Consider the following 27,153-nt stretch of genomic DNA (forward strand, 5'->3'; position numbering starts at 1 on the left):
AGCACGTGTAAACTCGCTGCTCCACTCCTTCTCTGCGTGCTTGGAAAAAGTCCACTCCGCCTCTTCGTTCTCACCAGGCAGCATATGCGCGTATTGCTACTCACCAACCGACCTTGAATGTGTCCTCGGATTAATTCTCGCCCGTGATTGGTCGCAGCCTCGAGGCTGCAACGGCTTACTGGATTCTCATTGGTGGAGCGCGCTGTCTGTCAAGTCGTACCCGCCTCCTGCTCCGTTTGGTTGGATCTCTCCGCTACCCTTTCTCTCGGCGGTGGGTCGGAGCCGCTGTCCCTGGCCTCGCATGTTCCCCTCTAAATTCCTGTTTTGAATTTGATGCCCCTCTTGTAGATTTACTCCATTTTCACGCCTCTGTACGGCCACAGTCGGGCGTCTGCACACCGGTGTTTTATTTGTCCCAACATTTGTCGCTCAGAGAGTTTAGCCCGAACATGGCCGTGGTGAGCGGATCGTCTGGGCCGGTTGCCCGGCTCGAGGGCCGTGAATTCGAATACATGATGAAAAAGCGCTCGGTGACCGTCGGCCGGAACTCGTCTCAGGGCTCCGTGGACGTGAGCATGGGCCACTCCAGCTTCATCTCGCGGAGGCATCTGGAGATATTCACCGCCAGCGACGACGGCACCGGCAGCGGAGATTTTTACCTGAGGTGTCTCGGTAAAAACGGGGTGTTTGTAGACGGAGTGTTCCTCCGACGGGGCGCCCCTCCTCTGCAGCTACCGCGAATGTAAGTTTCCCCTCTCGGCGAACATGTGGATGCTAGCGCGAGTAGCCAGTCAGCTAAAGTTAACAGTTAACAACATTGGGTTTATATCGGCTAGCAGGGGTCGATGGGGACCACGTGTTTTAGCATGTTAGCAAGAACTCCGCATCCTGTTCCCAATGCCATTTTCTTTGTTGACATTTTTGCTAGCAACGGTGTTAATTAGCCGCCTGCTCTTATCCCACATTCCTCCCCGTGGTTAAGTTAGCGTTAGCCGCATTCCTCGGTGTCTGTATCGGAGCCGCCTAGCCAAAATAACTCTGCTAGCTCTTAGCTAAAGGGATGCTATTGTTGATGTTGACTTGTGGTGTGTTTTTCTATCACGTGGAGACTCCTTCGAGACGGAAATGTACATCTGTTGATACTGTAAACAGTCACCCTTGTTGTCATGCAAACATGTTAGCTAGCAGTTAGCCGCGGCTTCTGTGTAGTTGTGAATGGAGCTCCTCTCGACCCCTAAAACGTAAACAAACCCGTCGGTCCCCGCCCTGCCGGCTCACAACAGCAGAGCCTGCGGGACCTTTGGCCTCCATTCAAACCAACCGAAGTCAAGCTAGCCAATGTTTTTCACCAATAATCTACCAACTTTAACCATCAAACAAGAGTTGGAGCTTGATTGTTTGATTTAAAGTTAAATTGGACGTTTTTTGTATGGGACGCTGGTTCATCTCCTCAGAGAAAGTTCCTGGGCCATGTTGTGCAGGTTTCAGCTTGCCTGCTCAACTTTTAGGATTGTTGATAATGTGCTGTTGTGAAATGTGCTGCTTTCTAAACAAACATTTATCACACAGAGGAATCTATATCCCTGATATGAACTTAATGGGCTGTAAATCTTGGCATCTGTATAAAAGTAAATATTTTTCTGCTTGCTTTGGATGTAACTCATGCTTAAGTTGGCAAATACAGCAAACCACAGATGAAAGTAAGTGATAAAGTGGCAAGAAATCGGTTTTGTAACGATATGAAACTATGATTTCATCAGCAGAATCCTAATCACCACCCAGTCATCGAAGTTATTCTGCAGCAACAAAAAAGGTCGAAACATTTCCTGGTTCTGGTTTTTCAAACGTGAAGATTTGCTGATTTTTTTCACTTTGAAATCATCGATCATTGAATATCTTTGTGGTTTTGGTCTGTTGGTTGGACAGAACAAGCAATTTTGTCAATGTGGCTGTGGGGAAAGTGTAACTTACAGTTTTCAGTCATGGTTCAAGTTTCTTTATTTGTCACATACACAGAGCATACAATACAATTTAGGTGAGACTCTCCAAGATCTAATCCAAGATGAGAAGAAAAATAGTAATAACATAGAGAGAAAAAAGGAATATTATGTACGTATGTGTTCATGTCATCACCGTTTCTGAACATGAAAAGATGAATCGGTTGGTTTTAAAGTATAAACGTTAGGTGAGCCGACAGTGAAAATAATAATTAGCTCCACAGACAGAATATAAACTACAAACCAGAATGGGAAGATCATCTCGACCAAAAATCAAACAAACCAGTTTGTTGACGTTCGGACCAGACAGATTTATTTGGGATTTGAGCTCGCCAAAGAGCGGCTGCAGTTTATTCACTGGAGTGACTTGTAATGTAGACAAACCTACCAGGCTCTGCCAACTCTGGCCAGACTTCCCACACTGCTCTCAGCTATTGTGCAATCCCTCAATGTGAAACCACTTTTTTTTTTTTTTTTTTTTGTACGCCACAAAGAAAAAGCTTGTTTTGACTTGATGCAATTTCGGCACCACCGAACTGTTTTTTTTTGCACTAAAATATTTTCAGCAGCTGGACGTGTTTTGTGTTGAGGGTGGTGGTTAAATCAGTCGCTGCCCCGCTTGAAGCCACATCAAGCGCGTACCAGTGCATTTCAATCTACCCGGTTCACCACCAGGAACAAGGAAGGAGGAGCGGCGGCGGTTTCAGGTTCTTGTATTGATCGTTGCCAACTGCCAATAAAGAGCTTTTAATCAGCAGCGCTCTTTACTACATCCACTTCCATAAGTAAGACGCTCATGCCACATGCTTTACTGTAATCCTCAAGCCAGATAGGACGCTTAAAGACCCTCACTGTCCACGATAAGACTGCTGCAGCCAAAGATTGACAGCATGAGAGAAGTGGTTGAGCTGTGGCCCGGGGGACGGCTCGGTTGTGTTCCAGGGATTCCTCTTTGGTGATGTAAACAGTCTGAACTGAAAGGAACAGCCTTCCCTTCCCCTCTCTCTCCCCCACCTCCCTGTCCTCTCCCACACCCGCAAATTCTCTCCAAGTTGGTGCTCTTCCCGTCTTGCTGTCTTCTTTTGTTTACACTCTTGTTTTTTAGCAGGGCGGGTGGGGGGTGAAAATCAAGTGAAAGTTTTCAGCCCAACAGGCTTTGTTTTGTTGCCGTCCTCGCAGCTTAGCAGCATAGCAACTGTGCGTTTTGTGTTTTTGGAGTTCGGGCCTCATTGTTCATACAGGAGAGAAATGGGGTTGATAAAGAGGCTTCAGTGAATGCTCGCTTTGAGGGGGGATTCTCAACAATGCGGACGCAGTTTTCCGGACCACCAAGCCTCACCCAGACAATTAAAAATGCCTGATTATGAATTAAAAGTGATGCATGTAGTGCTGTTTAGTTAAATTAAGCAATTAGTTAATGCAAGGACTGTGTATGGGACTATTCCTAGATGTATAGACATCTGGACAATAACTAGAAAAGAATAAGAGCACTATTTTATTTTACTGGTTCTGGTGGATCGGTATCTTTTTAGGACTGACGCCTAAAATGTTCCAAATGATACTCAAACCCTTGATCAAACAAATGTCCCTTGTTTTGGTCATTAAGATGCAGGAAATGGCAAACTTTCGCTGGTCCAAGCTTCTCAAATGTAAAGTTTTATATCATTGCGAAAAACATCTTTGGGCTTTGAGTACTTGTCAACATTTATAGACAAAACATGTAATGATTAACTGTGAATTAAATAAATGGTTTATACAGGATAATCAGATGCAAAGACCTATTACTTATTTTTTTTTTTTTGAATGATAAACGCTACAAATAAAAGGAAGTAATCATTACATAATTTATCTCCTTATATTCAGAACCTTTGTGCACATTTTGATTTAAGCATGCAACAAAATATAAAATATTAACGTATAAATATTCAATCTGAGACTTTTCATGCTCAGACCATCCATAGCACAGAAGTGGCTCCTTGTTTAGTCTCGGCTGGTCACACGCCTCCTGTTCTGTGACACGTTCACTGTCCTCCATGTTTGTGTGTGTTGCCTTTTATGCAAATGTCCTCACTGCATACAATATTTCCTTTACACCAGCAATCTTCAAGTCCCGCCCTAAACTGCCTCTGATTGACTTGTGTTCATTGCCTTCGTTATTTTGGTTGGTTAGGATCGAGGATTAGTCAACCTAATAACGGGCGGGTCTTCGCGGAAATACCGGTTGGGGAAAAGAAATGCTGCTTGCATCCACGTCAAAAAATATTGCTGTAATGGATGAGATTTGTTACTGAACCGAAAAAGGAGCATTTTCTGAAATAACAGATATTGTCACATGAGATAAACGTCATATCACGCAGCTCTATGGTGTATTACTTGATAATGGTCAGCCCCAGTTGGAGAGACAAAACGTTTTATAATGGAAGATTTGATCATCTTCTCAAAAGCCTCATTAAACAATATACCAACATTAAGTCTCGTCCACATACCAACCAAAAAATGTTCATCGGTCAGAGTATCAAACACAGCCAAGTGTCAAAAGTTTGAACCTAATCCAGTCAAATATTTCTTCCATCTGGTTTACTTAGTATTTGATGAGATAGTTCCTGACCTAGTTCTTTGGTTTAGTACAGAAAGAGCATGCATGTATCGCTCAAACCAAGGCAGTGAGACAGATATTATTTTCTAGCAGAGAGGGACCACTTCCTGTGGAAGAGAAGACCGCCTTCACTAATATACAGGCATCAAGTCTTTATTGTCATTGTGCAAAACAACGCAACAGCAAAGCATCTTTCTGAGCGGTGTAGTGCAGAATCTAGATGGAAGTAGTGATAATAAAATAAAATGGCTACTGAAGAATGAAATTGATCCCAAAGAAGGACACAAAAACCTGTTTCCTTGAGGAGTCCCTGAAATATATCAGCTACAAACCTGATTTCAGGGCAGTAAGGAATAGTTAAGGGGATGGCCTTCTTTGTTTAAAGTCCCCTAATTATAGAGAAATATTTCATGCACAGTCTGAACCAACCTACGCTGCCTGTGTACGATACTGTATACAGCCCTCGTGATTTAATATTCCCGTATCAAAGTTGCCCTAATGGCTGACAGCCGAGCTTGTTTGTGTGGTGACTAATATACAGCGGTGCTCGCTGACAGCGCGGTGAACCACAGGGAAGAGCATGAAGGAGCAGGATTGTGTTTGATGATTTATTATTTATCGGTATATTTAGATCATCATTGTCCCCACTCTGTCAGTTAAACACCGCCTCCAGATATTGAGATCGCTCTGATGTTATTTAAGGATCCTCCACAAACTTCATCAGATCCACAGAGAAGAGTCTCTCTACCGTTCCTGAAAGGGTGCTCGGAGGGCACAGGCATAATGAAAGCGTCTCCCCTCAGCAGCCCGGCTCCAGGAAGTGTTTCGGTCTCCTCCTGTGAGTGGCAAAGCTAATTTGAGATGTAGGTGTCGGGGAAACAGTTCTCTCAGCAGATGCCAGCTCTGTGAGGGCCTGGCGAAAGAAACTGTGCCTGGCACCGTTTAACTAAACGAAAACCAAATGTGTGCCCGCTCCGTCTCCGGGATGTTGAGAAGGCTTCCTTCTATTCACTGTTACCTGCCAAAGATTTACCTTCATCCGTCAGATATAAATGTTTACAGTCGTCCAAATGACGAGCCACTCCAAAGTATTTTAATTACAAGGAAACCACCTTTTTAAAATGTGCTCAGTTTCTGTTGGCAGCTGCCATGCATTCCTGACTCCATCTTGTTTCTTGTTGTAGTTTTATAACTCGATATCATCGAAGAGAGACACGATGGTCGTTTTCATGTCCAGCAGTAGAATCCAGTAATAAACGCGAGGGGTGCAGACCTGTTGCATCAGACTGCACAGATATTCATGACACCAGTCTGTAAGTCAGTCATCTGTAGTTATGTCACGTTTTCAAAAAATCAAGTTTGAACGAATGAGTGTGTTGTGGCTCTTTTTCTGTCCACATGCACCGTTTGCCTGCATGCAACCAAAGCCTCCTCACACATGGTTGGTCAGAACTACTTGAACTACAAATCAATTTAAAAATGGAAACCAGAACACTTCAGATACCAAAATCTTGACTTGACATTTATAAGGTAATTAAATATTATCGGTTTTTGATTTTTTTTTTTTTTTGTTATCTTGAACACATAACAAACAAGTGTTTTTGGTAAGGATCCCTCATAGTGTTGTCAAAAGTATTGAAACATCAATTAATACCGATACTGAAAGCGTTTCAATAATCATTTCCACAGTATCGATTCTGATTCTAGCTGCGCTTTCTCAATCTCGACACACACACACACACACACACACACACACACACACCACTGCAGTTCCCATATAGGCCCGCCTCCTCACACCCAGTTACCTAAAATGCCTAACACAGAGTACACAAGCCCTGATATATTTATCTTCTATAAAACTCAAAAGTTGTGAGCATCCATATTTATCACATTTACCATATTTTTTTTAAAAATAGCAGAACATTTGTACAGTCTTGTATTTTGTTATATATCAGCAGACATACAGGCAGATACTCTGGATCTGTGCTCAGCTTTATCAGCCTGACCGTCACCTATTGACGTAGCTTCAGTCCGTGTTGCGGTTGGTTGTTTAGGTGGTTGCAGGTTTGAACGCAGCCTCACCTGTGTCCGGGATTTTTCCGTCTGTGGTGTCACAACCAAGGTGCGTCAGCACGTCACTCCTCAGATGGTTCGGCGTCATGACTATTGACTCGGCAACACAAGCTTTTTGCCGTAATGAGGAGAACAGCAGTAACTTTATTTTATTGAGGGCAGCAGGACGTGCTATAGGTCTGTTCTAGAGGTAGAGGAACCAGATTCTGTTGGAGGCAGCCTCATTGGACCACAAGGTGTGTTGGATTAAAGGGAAAGTGGAACAAGTCCTTAGCCTGTTTTCAGCAACATTTTGAAAGTCGTAGATGAAGTAAAGGTTCAGAGGATGTTGGAGGAATAACAGTGAAATAAGTGTTTGGATATCGCAGGTGGCTGATAACGGTCTTAAATAACTGTTTGAGATGAAAATGAGATAAAATGTCAGAAAATGACAAGTAATATGGCTAAAACTGTTTCCTAGAGCCCACCGTCATGTTTCTTGTTTTGTCCGACCAACAGTCCAAAACTAAAAGAAAATCAACTTGCAGACAGAAAATCAGCAAATCGTCACATTCGAGACACTGGAAGTAGTCAATATTTTTCATTCTACACCTGATACGTCACTGTTATCAGTTCATTTGTTCTAAATCAATTGACACATTTTAAGCAGAAGTGCACCTTGTCATCTGAGACGTGTTTCTAATTTGCTGGCATGATGCTGAGGCCACTGCGCTGTAAGCATACTTTATATTTACCACTCGGACTAATTTAGGCCTGTCCTCCATTGAGGCCACCGCTCCCCCAGAGCAGCCACACCAGAGCAGCTTCACTCCTCTGCAGTGGAGTAAAGTGGAGCCATCTAATAAATCCTTCCTCTGCTGCCTCCGACTAAGAGTTTGAGATGATGCTGGTGGAAGACGGGAGCCTCATCAAGCATCAGTATTCAAATTTAATTAACTTGCACGTCGTCTCTCTCGGCTAATTAAAGTCAGTCAGTCAGTCGGCAAACGGTTCCACCTCAGCTGCAGTTGATGTGTCGTTATCAAGCACTCACTGATTTGATTTTTCCCTCGTGGTTATAAAAGAAAACAGTTTGTAAATCTTGTGTTTGTTTCCTTTCGCAGGTGCACGTTCAGGTTCCCCAGCACAAACATCAAGATCACATTCACAGCCCTGTCCAGCGGGAAGAAGGTGAAGCGTGAAGCGCCAGAGTCCCCAGTGAAACCAGTGCAGCCCCAGATCTCCCCACTGACCATCAACATTCCAGACAACATCGCTCACCTCATGAGCCCCCTGCCATCGCCTACCGGCACCATCAGGTACTGCGAGTTATCATGTGTTTCACAGGCAGGAAGTGACTTTTCTGCATATGACTCAAAAATTCAGCTGCTGCTGAGATGTTTTACTCAACAGATTAGCAGGAAGTCTGCTCGCAGATGATTGTGAAACGTTTAGTGAGTGTCACAGCAGAGATGTGTTAGCATTTAGCAGTAATGTGCTTCTCTGGTTTGAGGCTAGTTTTGAAGCTTAATCCATATGTTTGATAAGGTTGAAGGTCGTCGACGTCGTGTTGTTTTATTGATTGATATTTCTGATTGTGCTAGTGTAACTTCAGTACAATACCTTGGAAAATATCGCTGTTTGATACCATGTTAGATACCACAGGGAATAATTGGCACAACTTTGAGGGCATAACAATTTAGATTTTAATTAAAAGATAAATATATCAAGGCGTGTGTACTGTGTGATAAGCGCAACAGCTTTTAAGGTAACTGGGTTCAAAATATGACGTCCTGACAGACATGAAAACTTTACATAAACTTAAAATAACATTTTACCTGGAAACCAGTAAATCATTGCAACTCCAGTCAAACATTGTCTGTCTCCGTCTTGATCGAGGTTGGTGGACTATGAATGGATTATGGCCCCGTCAACACGCACATGTGTATTTCTTTAAACAAAGCATTTTCTGTGTGTCCGTCTGTCTTTAGTTCATGTAAAGAAATAATAAACTCTGTCCAGGGTGAAGATGTTCAGAAGCTCAGTTTGAGTGTTTAGAGTCTGGATGACAGAAACTAAGGTTGTTTTTATTAAAACCTCATTAAAACACGTGGACAAGGCCTGAGGTTCGTCCTACTTACTGGAGTGGTGAACGTTTCCATCGCATAAGAACCTTACATGATGGCTGTAATTTCTTTTCTTTGGCAAGTGACCATGGTATAAGCGGGATAATGACCTTCTTCAAGGTGTCTATAATCACGAATTAATGGGCCTAATTAATCTGGCTCCCCATTAATTCCTGATAATGAACACCTTGTTGGGCATTATCCCTTACGTATTACAATGTTGTTAATAAACTAAATATCAGAAGTCGTGCTGTATCGGTTTCCCAGGAAGAAGACTGTTGGACCTTCTTCCACCAGTTTTCTGAATCTGCGACCTTCAGTGATCAGCGCAGGGTGGCGAGGAGTCACTCCCACACGCCCCTGGGTGACCTTGACGTGTCAGCTGACCTTGATGTGGCCCCTGCATGGTGATCAGCTTAGGCTTAGTTCAGCAACTGCAGGGCTCAGAGAGAGAGCCGGCTCCATCTCAGACTCTTAGATCCTCTCAGCCCCCTGATCTCAGCCAGATGGCTGAAAACCAACCAGGTTTTCTTCCGTCATACGAGGCCCATTTGAAGGTTATATGATAAAACATGTTTACTGTTGGCAGATAAACAGACAGTGTAATGAAGGAGGCAGCAGGTGCAGCACATGTTCCTAAATCCTGAGCTGCTGCTGCTGCGTCTTTGTTTGGTTTACCAACATCTCCAGAGTCCCCCGAGTGCTGAAACACACATTAAATATGGAGATGGTTCTTTACATTAAGTCTCTTCATCCCCTGGTTATTCACAATATTAACCGGGATAATTAGAAGTGATTAAGATTTGAATGCGTCGTAGCTTTAGGCCTGATTGTGGCTCCTGAAGTGACTGCAGTGTTTTGAGACGATCTGGGAGGTGGTGGTGTGATTTGCATAGAAGTCGGCCAAAAGCATGCCACTGCAGCACAGACTGCGGATGAGCCGAGCCAGGAAACATAAACTGTGGCCCTTCTGGGACACGACAGGCTAGTTATGTTTTAGCTCCGAGCACTTAATCCAAACCTATTGTTGGTTGTTTATTTCTGTAAACCATCTCTGCACTGAGTCTCCTGGCAGCTGACGGTCTTGTTCTTGTGTTGTTTTTTTTTCCTGCAGTGCTGCTAACTCGTGCCCCTCCAGCCCGCGAGGCGCAGGCTCGTCAGGCTACAGGATGGGCGGCCGCATGGTCAGCTCTGCAGAGCTGCAGCTTCTAAACGACAACTCGCAGCCTGAGAACGACAAAGACGCCTCCGGAGGGGACAGTCCCAAGGTGAGAGCGGGACTAACAGTCCAGTCGCTCTGCCAGAGTGTTTCAAAACCTGACCTTTAGTTTGAGATGCTGCTCAACATGTCATCACTTATTTCACTGCCCTTTCATACGCAGCCACAGGGCAGTTTGTTCCAGCTCCAAACTGGTTTTCAATGCGTCTTTAAATACTGCTGTCTACACACAATATGTCATCCTCTGTCACAGCCTTTGTTATTGTCTGCCTCGTCATGCTTACAGAGTATATTGGAAGAGGAATTTCTCCCACATTCAACTTGTAATAATCAACAGGAAAACATTTTTTCTGTATACATTTCCCAGAGCAGCGTCTTCAAATGGTTCTTGTTCTGACCAACAGCTTTACTAGTGTCAGACGAGGAAAACATTAAAATGCACAGTATGCACATTCTGGCACTTTTTCACTCCTTGTTAAAACATTAACAAGCCAATAGAGTACATAATCAGATTCATTGATCGTGCAAATGATCGTTAGATATATATCTCCTGTGATTTAAGCCCAATTGTCTGTAAATATATTTTTCCCTGCTCAGTTTTAAGTGCTGTGTTTACATATTTGACAGCTGCAGTCGTCTGTTGTTTGTTTTCATGGTAGAGGAGCCTCCTGGTGTTTGTAGATACATAATTCATAATGTGTGTTTGTGCTCTGCTCCACAGGACGACTCCAAACCTCCGTACTCCTATGCACAGCTGATAGTCCAGGCCATCACACTGGCTACGGACAAGCAGCTCACACTAAATGGAATCTACAATCACATCACAAAGAACTACCCTTATTACAGGACTGCAGACAAGGGCTGGCAGGTGAGTCAGTCTGTTAGAGGACGCTCTGACTGTTTGCACGATGGCAGTATAACTCACCTGCTCCAAAACAATGTGTATTTTCCAAAAATGCCTCGATAACAAACCTTTTTCTTTCTCCTCTGTTGCAGAACTCGATCCGTCACAACCTGTCGTTGAACCGTTACTTCATCAAAGTGGCGCGGTCGCAGGAGGAGCCGGGCAAAGGTTCGTTCTGGAGGATAGACCCGTCCTCGGAGGGCAAGCTCATCGAGCAGGCCTTTAGGAAACGAAGGCCCCGGGGAGTCCCCTGCTTCAGGACCCCACACGGACCCCTCTCCTCCAGGTCAGTACAGGAACCTTTTTTACTTCTTACACTCAAACAGTCATCAGACAGTCGCCTCTTAACTCTCTACCTGGATACATATACTGACATGTGACTGGCCTGTCTGACCCTCAGGAGTGCCCCAGCGTCTCCCAATCACTCGGGGGTTCTCTCCGCTCACTCCAGCGGCGTCCAGACCCCCGACAGCCTATCACGAGAGGGCTCCCCGGTCCCCCTGGAGCTGGAGACCTCCTCGGCTCCTGCCCCGACCACCACCACAGTGACCCAGCCCAAACTGGCAGTCATCCAGGAAGCACGCTTTGCACAAAACACACCAGGTATGAGCCCCCCTCTCTCTCTCTCTCTCTCTCTCTCTCTCAGCCTCAGCTGTCTGATTGGCCTCCTCTCTCTGACATCAGAGGTTTACAGCAGTGTTTGTGTTGCAGGCTCGCCTGTTAACAACCAGCCGGTACTCATAGCAGTCCCGCGTCAGTTACCTCAAACCATTAAGCCAGTGACCTACACCATGGCCTCCCCCGTGAGCACCAGCACCTCCCAGCCTGCTGTCCAGACGGTCCACGTCCTGCAGCAGATCCCAGCAGGGTCCCTCAGCTCCGCCGTCATCGCCCAGCCGGCCACCATCATCAACAAGAGCGAACTGCAGGAGAACGGAGAGCACACAGAGGTCAAAGGTGAGGCGGGAGGGGAATAGTCTCATCTGCTGCCGTCAGAAGCCTGTTTATCAAGATTTATCAGGATTGTGAATGGGCATTATGCTTGAACAGCGCTCTGTCTTCTCAGGTACTGAGAAAGTATAGTTTTGGTATCAAGACTAAGATGTTTCTATCGATACCGTCGACACCAGCCCTACTGGCAACAGCAGCTGTTGCTCCCAGAGCCTGATCACTTGGCAAAAAAGTGTTGAAGTCTCTGAAACCCTGTTATTTTCTTGATTCATTAGTTGTTTGGTCTATAAAGTGCCATAGATAACATCCTCAAACATTTTGACTTTGTTTTCCCTTAAATATACTCAACCTGATTAATTGATGATGAAAAATGAAGAATTGCTTTGAGTTCATTGCAGCTGTAATGCTTTTATATTTAATTACAAAGATGAATGAAAGTTTGGAAAGTGCTTAATTTTAACCGCTATGTTTTCAAGGTTGGGAATATGCTTGAATTTAATCACAGTCCTTGATGAAATGCTTAATTTTTTAATATAATCTGGTGTTTCATCATCATTCGTCATTCATGTAAACAAAAACATCTTTTTTAATATTTAAAAGGACGTTTGATCCAACCCTGATCAAAACATAGTCAGAGTGAACAGATGGTAAAATGAATTTCTCAGTCAGCAGAGTAGTTAGATATAAATGTAAATACAGTTTGTGTCTACAAAGCAGCTGTAAAGATGCAGCTTACAGCAACATTTAGTTTATGCTTCATAACGTATTGTTTATAATTTAAAAGGAATGATATCAGTTTGTTTCATAACCCTCAACTCTCCATATTATTTGTGTAACAGTACAGTCTGTACTCGGCTTATTTTTATAACAACTGTTGTCTTTTTCTGAGAGTAATGAGATGAAGTGAAGAGGGAGGGAGGGAGGGAGGGGGAGGAACATCTTCCAGACTTTGATCTTTCAGTATATAAATTAGACTCACATGACAGTCAGAGTTTTTTAGTTTTGATTCATTGTTATTTGCTCAAATGTTCCCCAAATAACTGATTTTCTGCCACATGAACCTTCACTGGAGTCATTGTTGAAACGTCTCGTGTCCTCCTCTCAGTCAAAGTGGAGACGGTCCCCACCATCACCTCTATAGGCGGCTCCAGTCGCATCATCCAGAGCACCCAGTCGGCCACGCCCCTGCAGACTGTTACCATAGTGCAGTCGGCCCCCATGGGTCAGCACCAGCTGCCCATTAAGGCCATCACACAGAACGGCACCCACAGCATCACCACTGCCATCCAGGGACCCATCAGCTCAGGTGAGACACGTCAGCTGTGTTTATTTTCATGTTCGCGTGCAGTTATTGCAGTGTCTCTTTACCACCGTCCTGGAAAACTGTTTCAACAGTCCTAAAGTGAATGTAAACGTCCCAAAATCAAAATGTCTTTCCTTTACTTTATCATCAGTAGTATTCAAACTGTACTCAGCTGAAGAACTTTATTTACTCCAAACTTGTGTTGTCTTTCTGTGTTTTGCTGTTAGCTGCATTAGCTCTATTAGCTTTGTTAGCTGTTAGCTTCCTTAGCCAAACACACCACAAGGCTCAGCTTCCCACAGCTAGTTAGCTGCCCAACAACTAAGTAGCTCTCCTGCTGATGTCAGCATAGTGTTTGTGTTTGATGAAGCATCAGGGGGAAAAAGGATTTGTCGATGTTGAGTTTCGGATCTTAATGAGTCATATGTTTCAGGTCTCGCTATGAGTAGACATGCAGTCATAGTAACTATACTAACATTATGAGAAGAGGTGCTTTGTTGTAATGAACATCGGTTGAGTTTGTCTTTTGCTCAGCAACAGTTAAACATCGTCCTGGACAAGATCTCCGTTGACGCAAACACTTAATTTAATCATTTGATCTTAAAAATGTCGGAACATGTTAATCATCACATTTCCCACAGCTCTTTGTGACGTCTTCAGATAGCTGGTAATGTCTAAAATCCAAAGATATTAAATTTACAATCACATGAGATGAAGAAAAGAAGAAAACGTTCATGTTTTAGAAAATGAAACGAGAATTTTTGTCACTTTTGATTTAAAATCTTTTCATCACCTCACTGATTGATGGACTTCTCCTTTAAACTCCTAGTTTAAAATCTTGAGTTGTAATCGTTTCCACTGTGGTTACTAACTCTTCAGACTCAAGTTAACCACAAGGTGTCTGTCAGTAAGTTAGCTGTTAAACAATAAAGACTTTCTGAGCCTCCAGTGAATCACGAGTCTTTGTTATCCGCCCGTTGGTTAACCACAGTGTGAACAGCTCTGACAGTCGAGTGTTTCCTCTGCTAACCTGCCTCTTCTCTTCTGTGTCCTCTCCCGTCCAGCTACAGTTGTGGCGAGCCCCCTCCACCTGCTGGCGACCCACGCCTCCGCCTCAGCCCTCCTCCCCACCAAACGACAGAACGGGGACCAGCTGGCCGCCGAGCAGCCCGACGCCAAGCGCATCAAATCAGAAGACGATGGGGCCCCGGCCTCCTCGACCCCGGCGGACTCGTCAGCAGCTAACAACTCGGGAGCCCACAACTAGTCTGTACAACCACACACCACACGACCCTCCCCCTCCCACCACCACGACCTCCACCTCCACCTTCTCCTCCCTCCACGGTTTCTCTCTCTCGTCCCTGTCGTTCGTTTTGTTTCTCCTCCTTCTACCACTGACTCCCGAGGTGCCAAAACGGAGAGGATTCTTTTCATTTTTCACTTTGGGTTTATCTGTTCTAGAGCATCGAAAAGGAAGAAATAATGTCCACCCCTTTAAAGACTTGGAACGTGGGTTGAGAACAAAAAAAAAAACTAAACGGGACAAAGATGAACTCAAAGGTGTCCCCTGTGAGCCACTGAAACAGGAGAGTGACTAAAAAAAAACCCAAGACCACAGGAAGCCTTAACAACAATTAACCCTTAAGAGCTGACCTTTGATCTCAAGCGGTCCAGCGGGGAGACTCGGCTCGGGCTGGACGCCACCTTTCTGTCGCATCTACCTCAGAGCAGATAGGAGACTCCGGCAGCCAGCAGACGACACCCCCTCCCCCCGGACCCCCGCCGGGACGAAGCGACCAACCAAGCAACACGTGTAACGAAAAACAAAAACGGTCAACGCATTCAGAAAGGGATCAACTCGGAGCCAATATTCCTGAAACTCTGGCAGCTAGCCTCTCACAATACTGACCTTCCTTTATCGCAGCTGTACGTAGATATGCAGTATTTTGTTGTTCAGATGTGGAGCATAGGATTTTCTTCTTTTTTTTAATGTATTTTCAATTATCTAGATAAGTAATTTAATTAAAGGAAGCGTACAGAATGATGAGGTCGATGACATTTCGGTAACTAAGTTAGAAAATCTCACTCTTTTTTTATTTTACGTGGACTTCCTCCTTCTGTTCGGTGAAACAGTGTAATAGTTTTTTCGTAATATTTGTTTCTTTTCTCCCCCTCGTTCTGACATATCCATATGAAATTTGCTTAGTTATACCTACATATTTTAATACTTGCACAGATAACCGATATTAAGCACATGAAATCTCCATGTGTAGTTCCAGATGTTGACCTTGCATGTATCCGACAAACAGAGAAGTTAAACTGTAAATTGAACAGAGGAAAAAAAAAAAAGAGAAAAAAAAGACCTGCTTTGTCCAAAAACCACACCTGCACTTGATTAAATGTTTGTGTTTTTCATTTCCCTCCTCCTTCTTCTTCTTCTTCTTTTGTTTCCCCTCACACCTTCCTCCTCCTCCTCCTGGTCCTGGTCCTCCTCCTCCTCCTGGTCCTCCCGGCTGTGTTGACGTTGTGGTGTTGGCAGACCCCCCCCTCCCTTCCTTTTTGCTTGATTATTTTACTCTGTTCCGGCGACCTGGCGAGTCTGTTTTCTGATTGTACACGTTCCAAACAATAGTAACGAAAAAAATTGATGTTTGTTCTGCTTCAGTGGAGAAATGCTTTTTTTTTAATAAATTAATTTAAAGCCCTGTTCTGCATCCACGTCTTCTGCTTCACCTCATCATGATTTTTTTGACTCATGAGTTTAAACACGGGTTGTAGTCCCACTCTCCTCCACCGGGGGGCGGTGTAGGAATGTTTTTACAGGCTGTCAGATGGTTGGAAAAGCAGCATGTTTGTCCTTTAACACAAGATGGCTGCATCCTAATGACACAAGAGGTCAGGGACACGAGCATGAGTAGAGCAGGAACATTTTAATACATCTAATTAATATTATTACTCATCAAGCCATGAAATATTAGTGTTTTTTCAGTTAACTTCAGGTGTAAGGAGACAGATCATCACTACACACTGATGTAATATAAAATGATTCCCTTTTTTCCATATGACGAATCTTTATTTCTACATTTGACAGCCAACAGTCTCGTTAGTGACGTCGTCTCGTTGAGCTGCTCCTGTTTATTAGCAGCTCACAGAACTGAACCAGAACCAACTCTCCTTTCACAGAACTGCAGTTGTCAATATGAGCAGATTTATTGTGATTTTCATCTTTTTTACTACCTTCTCTGAGACCATGTTGGCGACGATGTAGTTCACAGAGCACAAAACTACATGATATTTTATCTTATCTACGACAAAATGCAACTTTCTTGACTTGAAAAATGATCTTTTAACCCTCAAAGACCTAAAAATATCTATTGTTCTAAAATGTTTAATAACTTTCAAGAGTTTTTCAGCTTTTCATTGGTGTCACACGTCTTGTTTGGGCCTTCAGGGACTCCATAGTGAACCTGATTACACCATCATGTTGTGAAGCACTGATTTGTAGTTTCTTCCTCCGGGCCAACAAGCGATCGTTGTCACCGAGTTACTTTTGTCGCTCACGCACCGTGGAAAATATATTCCTCTGGGAAAAAAAGTCTCTTTTGCTTCAGTGTCCTCTGTTATGATTTAATAAACGTTCAGTTTACTTTTTGGACACATCTACGTGGCCGGTAAATGAAAGATGCTGCTCTTCACTGCGAAACGCCGATGATGATTTAATAATAAACAGCTGTAACTTACTTACAAAAGATCAGATTAAGACCAGAGCTTGTCTGAGTTTACTGTAAAAAGACGACACCAATTTTTGACTGCTGTTTTTTTTTTATTCTCAGACGAAGCAGATGTAGGAATGTGATGATGAATGTCCCACACATCAGATGATGTACGGGACTTGATGCTGACTGCTAGAACAAGGAGGCAAAACTAAATAAATACAGGAGAGTCAGGCCCCGAATATGTTTTATATTATCCTGATATCCTGTCAGTCATCCTCACAGGTCCAGCATCAGGACGTCCACTGAAGATCGGTCTCATACAAACATGTCTGACAGCAATCGAACACGTAACCCTTCTTCTTCAGAGGAGAAGTTCGCAGGGATCTTGACCTTTTCCCTCCATCAGTGATCCAGCTGCAGAGTGAACGCCCAGACCGACCGCCGGGCAGAGAGCTGCTCACCGACTCTCACATGTTGTTCTCATGTGTTGTTGGATAAACAGACGCCCTGCGACAGTGAAACAATTATCCAGTTTGCAGCCCGCTGAGTTCCAACATTCCTCCTTTTGTGTCGGACGAGCTAAATAAAGCCGCCGCGTCGAAGGTGTTTCCTCACTCGAGCTGCGACAGAAAGCTGCGAGCAGATGTGCTGAACACAGCAACAAACCTTCAGAGCGAGAACGACAGGCTGCGGCAGCTTTCAGTCAACGCTTTCATTTGTTTATGGTCTCATGTGATCATTATCTGTGCATGAAACCAAAACTGGTGAATCTCATGACACAGGGTTGTTTTATATGGTACGATAGAACCGAACAGATGTGCACAAACATCAGAAGATTAATCGTCTCCTGCAGGTTTGTTAGTTTATAATGAATCACCGGGAAACTGACTGATGATCGCACATATACAGTATAGTACATAAACAAAGCATCATTTGCTGACATATTAACAAGGTGGAAGCTCATTAACAAGTGTTCACCACGAGCTGTTTACATTCTCAGGTACACAGATGGAGGAGCTGTGGGCAGATGTGGGTTGTGCGTCAGTAAGAAAGTTGTGTATCATCTATTTCAGAGCAGAAATACACCTGCAAGCCGGTCTAGGTGCTGAACAAATACTGTGAGAGCCTAAAGGCCCTGTTCAGACCTGGTATCAACACCCGTCCTGTGATCCGATCACAAGTGGACAGCTTTACGCCGGTTAGTTCAAACCCAACATCAACATGCGCATACTGACTATCGAATCTCACTTACACACGTACATCGCTCAGACAAGCACGATATTTTTTACACAAAGAAATAAATATCTTCCTGTATAACATTTGCCGAATTTACAAGAAGGCCCAAATGATTAAGAATTTGTTGTCGACAGCATTTCACAAGGTTTAGAAAGTTTCTGCTAACTCCACAACTCACAAAATTTAGCGATTTCTTAAGGGAGTCTAGTGGCGTTCTCCACAGGTGACAAAAAAGTAGCCTATATTGGTTACTTTTTACTTTACTTTTACAATTTTACATGCTTACCATCAATAAACCTCATAAATTTAGTGCTTATGTTCAAACAGCCGCTAAATGTCAGATGCACTTTATACACAGAAGCAGACAGGCTGGTACAGCGATGCGGAGACAAACCGACTCTTTTTACAAGGAAATAAACAACTTCATGTTGCATTTAATGCCGAGTTTACAAGAAGGAACATATGATCAAGAATTTGTTGAATATAGTGTTTCACAAAGTTAAAAAGTTTCCCCGAACTCCACAACTCACAGAATTGAGCAATTTCTTAAGGGAGTCTGGTGATTTTCAGGATGGGCTTCAAAGAAGTAGCCTATATTGGTTACTATTTACTGTATAAATTATGTAATGTAATTATGTAAAAATTCAATGAAATTCATAACTTGAGTGTAGTCAAATGTTATGAATACAGTAAACAGTAACCAATATCGGTGACCTTTCTTGAAGTCCTTGAAGAAACTCCCCAGACTCCATTAAGAAAACACTAAAATTTGTGTGCCGTTGTGGAGAAACTTTTTAACTTTGTGAAACGTTGTCGCTGACAAATTCTTAACTATTTGGGCGTTCTTGTTAACTCGGCAAACATTATACATACAGGAGCCATTTTTTAAATTCTCTTTTGGTTGTTTTCCAAGAAAAAAATCCTGCATTTAAACTATTTAAACAACATTAACTACTTCAGTAAAGGTAATTGCAAGTATTAGCATCAAAATATACACACATATAAAGCACCTAAAGTATAAGTACTCATGCAAAAAAAGGCTGATTTCAGTATATATATAAGATATATATATATATATATATTTTACATTACTGTATTATAATTAGTGATATATTAAATGTGTAAGCGTCACTAAGCTGGTAGACGTGCAGCTCACAGGGTTAAATCAGAATGTTGTGCAGCTACGTGTGTTGAGCTTTCGTAAAATGAAAGTTTTGTAGAAAAAATTTATTTCTCAGTATGAGGTTTTGAAAATTTCTACTATTTTGGTATCATTTTTGTCCCTGTTGCATCTCAGCCATGTTATGTAACCAGCTGTTCCACTGATGAGTTCGGTGGTCTGATGATGAGGCTCTGACCTCCAGACAGAAGCTCCTCTGTATGTAAACGCTCTAAACACGGAGTCTGTCTCTAAATATCCAGCTCACTCCGACATTGTGCTGATAAGTGACTAACAACGGGAAGAAGAAGCAGCAGCAGCAGCATTTAAAACGCCGGGAAGTGACGGGGGGTGGGGGTAGATTGACATTATGAACACATTTGTGTTGCCTCCACTGCTGCCTGTGTAGGTGGAGTCTCCATAGAAACCAGGAGCTTATTGAGACGGCCTGATTCGAGTGTTGACGCTCTGGAAGATGCTGTCTAAAAAAAAAAAAAAAGGAAACACCAAAAAATCTGCTCCGCATGATTTTCTTCTTATTCAAACTGTTCGTAGAATCATCTTTTCTTTGAACGTAGGAGACTTTTTCAGACACCCCAAACCAGAGTCTGATGTCTTTTATTAGCTCATCTCTCAGGTCATGAGGTTGCCGGCTGTTTGTGTTCACAGAGCAGGGAAACTATTCCAGGACTCTAATCCTCTGATAATATCTGCACTCTGCATGTTGAACCCTTAAAGCCGCCGTTTCCACGAGGAGCCTCTGAGAATCGGTGGGCGACAGAGGAAGTGGATGTTGTTGTTTTTTTAAATATAAAAAAAGACATTTAAAGCTCGTCAGTTTGCAGAGGAACAGTTCTGGTTACACAAAAATCTCCCTCTACACGTGGACGTCCACTTGTGATCCTGCTATTTTAAGAGACTAAATCCAGTTATTTGGTAATTATTGCAATCCCGGTTTTGACATAACAGTAACAACAAAAAGCCTTTCAGTGTTTTCAGCCTCACAGAAGTGAGTTTATGTCCGATCAGAGCTCCGGATGCTGCGAATGGATCATAAACCGGCGTTGACTGTTGGCCTGAGTATTTACTGACGCTCTTTTCGCCATTATTGCAAACTTTTTCTGCGTGCAGATAGCAAAAAAGTGGAAGAATCATCACTCGTAAATTAAAGATTAACTTGAGAGTCCATGCACACACATTGGTTGCAAGTATGACGTTTAATGTAGTTAGTGAGACGTGTCATAGTTAATGTCAGAAGACATTAGCTCCGAATCACAGGCATTTTGCAAAAAAAAACAGCTTTTGCATTTTATTAACCTCTTTTTTTGCCTTGACAGCCAAACTACATGAGCAGTCTTGCATTGCCAACCACGATCATCTTTCCTTAAAGTAAAATGTGACGGGGAGAACTTGTTTTGCACGAAGGGAGACGAGCCCTGGCATTAAAATGTCTAAATCCCCTCTAAAGGAAAGCTAACAGCTGCTAGCTTGTTTAGGTTTGTACCAAGACCCCAGGAAAACTGTCAGGCTTTCATAGTGGCCAGACCGTGTAATTACATCGTCACCAAAATACTTTTTTCCCGTCAGCTTACATTGTGAAATAAGCGTCCGTAAAACAGTGGAAACATTTATTTTTTTAGCGTCACAACCCCCGAGAAAGACAGTAACATTTGGAAAGTCTAGAAGGTTTCGGTGCATCGGTTGCTACCTCGGAGGTTGTTGATTGTGTCATGGAGCGCTGGGGTTTTAAAGAGGGGAATAGGTGCCCAATGACAGGCTTTATACCACTGGTCTACATCCAGAGAGTCAGAAGGGTACATGAGCGAGTGTTTCACAGGAACCATTTTTTTGCATTTGGTCGTTTTTTTGACATGTTGATTTAATAAACAGATTTACTACTTACGGGGTGAACTACAAGGTTTCTTGTTTTGTGCCTTTAGTAAAAAGCAGCCATCGTTGTGTTTGGCAGTGCAGAGGAAATGCATGAGCCACCTGCTGAACCATGTTGCTGCACAAACCAGGAGTTGGTTTTGTTGCCGTGTGGAGTTACTACTTACCTCGAGAGGCTTCAAACTCTGCCCTTGTGGCTGAACAGGCGCTGAACCAGAAAGTGTCAGCTCCAGCCAGGGTTTAGGTGTGAAAACCAGCGAGAGCGATGTTTAAGAGCGGCACTGAAGGCTTTTCTCCACAGCTTCAGTCACAACACCCAGGTGGCTCGACTGGAAGCTCTCTCCTACTGTTGATCTGATCGGTTTCCTTTTGGTGCCTTTCTAGATGGTTTCATTGTTGTGTTGCATGAAATAATTCCTTGTTTTTGTGCCTGAACCACTTTTTTTTTTCCAACTCTTTTTCTGACTGTGGTGGAAACATTTCTTATTGTGTTACATGAAATGCTTCTTGTGAATTACTGCAGCGCAGACACACTCTGTCATCACTTGTTTTCACCTTATCGACAACATTTCGGTCATCAGTCGTCTGATTGGTGCTTTTTCTTACATAAAAACACAAACACACCTTTTATTCACATGAAATCTGCCTCAGATGATTATTTCAACTGACTGCAGTACTCCTGCTGACCACATGATGGCAGTGCAGAGCAGAGCATGCACACTTGCACATCCACACTCTTGGCCCACACACACACACACACACACACACACACACACACAAACATAACAACACAGTCACAAGTGCTGCACCAGATACCTGAGCGTTCACAACATTACGCAGCACAAGTGCCACCTATGTCGAATCTAATGGCTGTTTTTTTTTTTTGCCCTCTCAGCCTCTCAACTGCTCCGGCAGCCGAGCAGCAGCCATTTCCATGAGCGGCAGAGAGAGGGGAACGAGGACAGAGGCATGAGAGCCTGATGGAGAGAAGAGAATAGCAGTGGAAGTGAGAGATGTGTGGGTGGGTTTGAGAAGCAGAGAGGAAAAGATGCTTCACTCTGGGAGGCAGCGTGGACGCAGGGATGAGGCGCGCTGCCTGTGGTCCTCTGCGGAGACTGTAACCCCGGGTAACAGCTGCTCCACAACTGGCCCAGACCGGTTCCACACAGCTCCCAAACTCACAGGACTTAAAAAACCTCTCTCCGTTGGTTGCTAAGAGCACTCAACAGGCCTCAACAGACGCACTGTGCTGCCGCCGCTGCTGCTGCTGCTGGTGGTGGTGGTGGTGGTGGTGGTGGTGGTGTTTCACGCTAATGGGATGCTAAAATCACTTGACATGCAAAGTACGAGCTGCTCCTGCTTTGTGTCAGCCTTCATGAAGAGTCTTCTGTTTCTTGACCTCCTCTCAGTATCTCATGTTGCATCTCTCGCTACGTGTTGGAGGGGCCGGCATCAAGCGGTGCCTCCGGGTCATCAAATGGTCTGAAAAAACATCACGAGGTCGTCTTGGACCAACATCAGAGGCGTCTCAGGAGTGCAGCAGCGGCAGCAGCGGCGGCGGCGTGTTCGTCCGTCCTGTAACGCATATTTCAGGAGCTTCACAAACACGCGGTAGACTGCGAGGGCGCATTTCAGTCCACAGCTACCGGAAAGACACCGTCATAAACACAATTTGTCGCGGTCAAGAAGTGAGAACATGAGAGCAGCTCCCTGTCTTGTTGCCTCATGATATCCTGAAACCAGACTTCTAATCATGATGTCTTCATGACTTAGAACAATTCAGTGATTGTTCTGTTCTTCTTGGAGGGAAGAAACCTTTGTCCAGACAGTCAACAGAGGTTTAAACTCTTCACATTTTTACAACCCAGACCGACTCAAGTATTTAGAAAGTAAATACCTCCACTGAGGCTGCACAGCCTGCAGAGTTCGGTATTTTAAAGCTCCTGCGTGGATCGTTTTTTATGTGACTGTTCACATTACATCTAAGGACATTTTGAGACAATCTCAGAGAAGACTGGAGCAGTTTATATGTTTCAAGTCCTTTATTTTCAGAGCCAGAACTACTGTTGTTTACTACTGTGTCTTATGTCACTGCGCAAAGTAAAATGCCACATCGGTGCAGGGCAAACATGCTGCAGTGTCAGAAAACAAATGCAAATATACAAAACATGAGCAAATTCAGAAAAGCTTTTCATCAATCTGACAACATTTATGATATTACGAGACAAGACGAGCCGAGGCTAGCTGGCTGGCACGCTAACTTCAGTAAACTCACAATATATAGACGTCTCTGACATGATGGATGGAGCAGCAGAGATGGATGGAAGATGGAGATGGAAAAACAAACAGTTTATGAGTTGTTAAAGTGTTAGCAAACAGTTTCCTATTCACACATCCAGCAAACACGCAGCAACATTATTTGAAGTTAGGCCCACAAAGTTTAAAGCAGCAGTGACGAATTCCAATAAATCTTTTCTGGACTGGCATCAGAAACTGGTCCCTCTGCTTCAGCGCATGGCCAGAATTTTCTTCCAAATTTCATTAAGTGTGTTGTCGAGTTTCTGAGATATGTCGCTCACTGTGAGGGCCACAGTGACCCCACCACGGTTCCTTGGACCAAAGCTCCAGTGAGGCTGTGAGTCACAAACCTGCCTCTGCCTCCATGTTTCTCATTTGCACGACGTCATAGAAAGAAATCAGTGTCAAGGACTTGAGTATTGTTGTCTTTCATAACACAGGACTGTCCTGTTTATGATTATAAGCGTGTCTCTGCAGGTGCTGCCTCCTGATTGGTCCTTTTCCAGCGGTTGCAGAGGTGTTGATTGGCCATAAAGAAGGTTTATGGATATGAGATCTGATGGTAAGCAGGATTTTTGTTTATTCCATTGACTGTCGACAGTCAGCAGGGGGCGACTCAACTGCTGTCAAAAAAAGGTCCAATTGTATTGAAGCTTATGAGAAAATTATCTTTCTTAATTTATTTCCTGATGAGTTTATGGTCTCAATCGTCTTCTTCAACACAGCGTGGTGTCCATTCAGTAAATTATGGTCACATTTTGAGTAAGACAGATGACAGAGCGTGTCCTCCGGTTCAGCTCAGTCAGATCCAATCAGGATATCCTCTCCAAATACGGTCACTTCCGGCGATGACGACAGCCATAACGCCAAACTCGAGACTTCAAAACAGGCATCCACAAACCAATGGGTGACATCACGCTGGGTTTACACCTGATTTATTCGCATTTTTCCTTTTGGTTGTGGTTAAAAGCCCGTGGGCGTTTCTTTAATGTGTGAATTTTAACCAATTTCTTTCCCATTTCCAACCCTGAAGTCATTATGATGATTGCCTTCGACAATGAAATGTGTTCATCACAAGGCAAAATATTTCCCAAAAGGAACAAACTTCTGGTGAAGCTTGATTAAGTGATTAAAGGAGGCAGACATTTATTTCATAACATTCAACTGAGCAGAACACAAGATCTCATGTCTGCTTGGCCCGTTTACAAGAATCCATGAAAGCAGAACACTGTATCTCTGTAACATCGAGTATTAACGTCCATGAGCTACGTGTCCTCTGCAGCCTGAGCCTCGCTCCCAAACTGAAAACATGTACACTCCTTTCTGAAGAAAGCGCAGCGTCATGTATGACCTCGGGTGATGAGTTCAGTTTGTTTATCAGGAATCCATTCGATCAATAACTCAAACTGCAGCTGCAACAGACAAGTTTGAGTTTTTGTTTTCTCAGTGATGTTTCTCAGTGATGCTTTCTGTGAAAGTTACTGTGGGCGTTCATGGTCCTCAGATGATGAATCCTTGGCACAATCTGAAAAAATGTTCACTTATACACAAAAAGACATCAGACTGAGGATGGACCGGCCCATTTTGGACGCTCTCTGAGCAGCACTAGTTAAAAATTGAAGCTTACTGGATTTTAAATAAAACGTGTTGCACGTTCACGCTCACCAGAGGACGAAGCTTTTGCATTTTGGGAACTCCGACTCTATTTTTACATGAGCTTTCAAACCATTTGATTTTGACTAAATGTAAATGTTTCTGCGGATCCTCTGACCTTTCCTCTGTCGCCAAATCTCAATCAAAACCTTTACAAGGACCGATATTTTTGTTCATGACGAGATATCACAGTAACTGAGCTTTCTATGAGAGTCACTGTGGGCGTTCATGGTCCTCAGATGATGAATCCTTGTGTTTTAACCTTTAATCCAGTGGCACAATCTGGAAAAATGTTTACTTATACACAAAAAGACATCAGACTGAGAGTTACTCAGAGCATTGATGCTCGTCAGAGGATGGACCTGCCCATCTTGGAGATTTTAAGTGAAACGTGTTGCACATTCACGCTCACCAGAGGACGAAGCTTTTGCATTTTGGGAACTCGGACTCTATTTTACATAGTACGTAAGCATTCAAACCATTTGATTTTGACTAAATGTAAATGTTTGTGAGGATCCTTTGACCTTTCCTCTATCGCCACCGTCCCGCTGAGCAGAACGCATCCAAGAGACGTCCGAGTCCAAATCGAACCTCCAGCCTCAGTGTGTGTCCAGTGCAACCTTCAGCTTCACTCCTTTAATTGTACTAATTGAATCCAAAAGAGTCCCATCGTGTCTTCATTTACTATCAGCTTTATTGCATAACATGTTTTTGGTCATCAAAACCCTCGTCAGGAATAACTTTTCATTCTGTCTTTTTGAAGTTACACTGACGTCTTTTTTGATTTGTTTTGCTCGGTTGCATCAGTTTGTTGACTACCAGCCTGTCAGTGGCCGATTTTTATCTGTTGTGTCGCATCAATTTTGCATTTTTACACGTTCATGAGCCGCTGGCTCGTGACATCCCTGTCCTCAGTTTGTAAGTATTCATTGAATAATGAAGGTTTCTTTGTTTCCCCGACAGGAAAAGCAAGAATAAATATCAATAATCACAAAGTAAACAATTACAAAACATCGTTCTGCATCTGCTATCGGCCAAATCGACAGAATTTCACAATCCATGCAGCCCTGATTTTAATTTTGTTGTTTGTTCATCCATCAGTGTGTCGTGATAACTCTGTCCTCCAGGCTAGCAGCAGGGCTTTTGGACATTTTCTGTCTGTGTTGAGCAAAGTTGCATCATTTAAATGGACAACAGGAAGCCACACTCAGCTCCTGACCTTTACAGATGTTTTCTTGTTCGTCCAAATGTTTTGACGTCTTTAAAAAATGTGTATGGACCAAAAATCAGACTTTATTATCTTAATAATTCGAGTGTCCCTTTTACCTCAAATGAACCATAATAGCTCCAATTAGAGTAAAAGACTTTTAGTGCCTCTCTGTTAATGTTCTCCTTAAGATGGAGAACATCTGAAGAGAAAAGGGAAAAAAGTTGTGCACACTTCAAATAAAGCGAAGCCAAAAGCTTTATTAATAATCCCCTGAGCTTTTTGCCTTTCTTGGTTGTTTTTAATTGCATTTCTTTGCTGCGGTGACTGAAAAGCTCTTGAAGATAATTTCCTGATGCCGTGCGAGAGGTGCAGCACCGCCGGCCCTCTCTCTCGCCTCTTAATTGGTCAGCGGCACTCTCTCGCAGCACTCAGCTCGGAGATGGAAAGCCTCCTCTCAGTTCCCAAGGAAACGACGAGGCCACTCTCACACTGCAGCAGCTTTCCTTTCTTTTTTTTCAGGGTAGCAATCGTGGGCTTCAACACACACACACACACACACACAGACTGCGTTTCACTGAGTGCTCTTTCTTCTTTCAGCAGTTTAGTCTTTAGATTATCCCATCATCGTCTTGCGAAAGGACCTCCCGTCATTACAAAGCTCACATCTAACGCCGCGTTTTCCATGTTGTAACTCTTCACTTCACAACATGATGTAAAAGGCTCTGTTGAATTTGTTGCATCATGTCTCCACGACTACCGATTCTCTGATGGCGAAAGGCTTTCATAACACTGAGACGGCTCATGTTTTCAGGAGAAAACACACCTGTTCACCTGTGGACGGCC

General features: G+C 43.5%; 1 protein-coding gene across 1 annotated transcript; it reads left to right on the forward strand.

The window, feature by feature from the left end:
* Nucleotides 1-261: 261 nt before the first annotated feature.
* Nucleotides 262-15,854, forward strand: foxk2b (forkhead box K2b). The gene is made up of 9 exons (XM_073493967.1): nucleotides 262-742; nucleotides 7,770-7,964; nucleotides 9,886-10,039; nucleotides 10,712-10,858; nucleotides 10,987-11,180; nucleotides 11,295-11,497; nucleotides 11,606-11,851; nucleotides 12,951-13,151; nucleotides 14,213-15,854. The coding sequence occupies exons 1-9, from the start codon at nucleotides 450-452 to the stop codon at nucleotides 14,413-14,415; spliced, it is 1,836 nt and encodes a 611-aa protein (XP_073350068.1). The 5' UTR covers nucleotides 262-449; the 3' UTR covers nucleotides 14,416-15,854.
* The last annotated feature ends 11,299 nt before the right edge of the window (nucleotides 15,855-27,153 follow it).

This window comes from Pagrus major, chromosome 23 (genome assembly GCF_040436345.1).
Source record: "Pagrus major chromosome 23, Pma_NU_1.0".
NCBI classification, from domain to species: domain Eukaryota; kingdom Metazoa; phylum Chordata; class Actinopteri; order Spariformes; family Sparidae; genus Pagrus; species Pagrus major.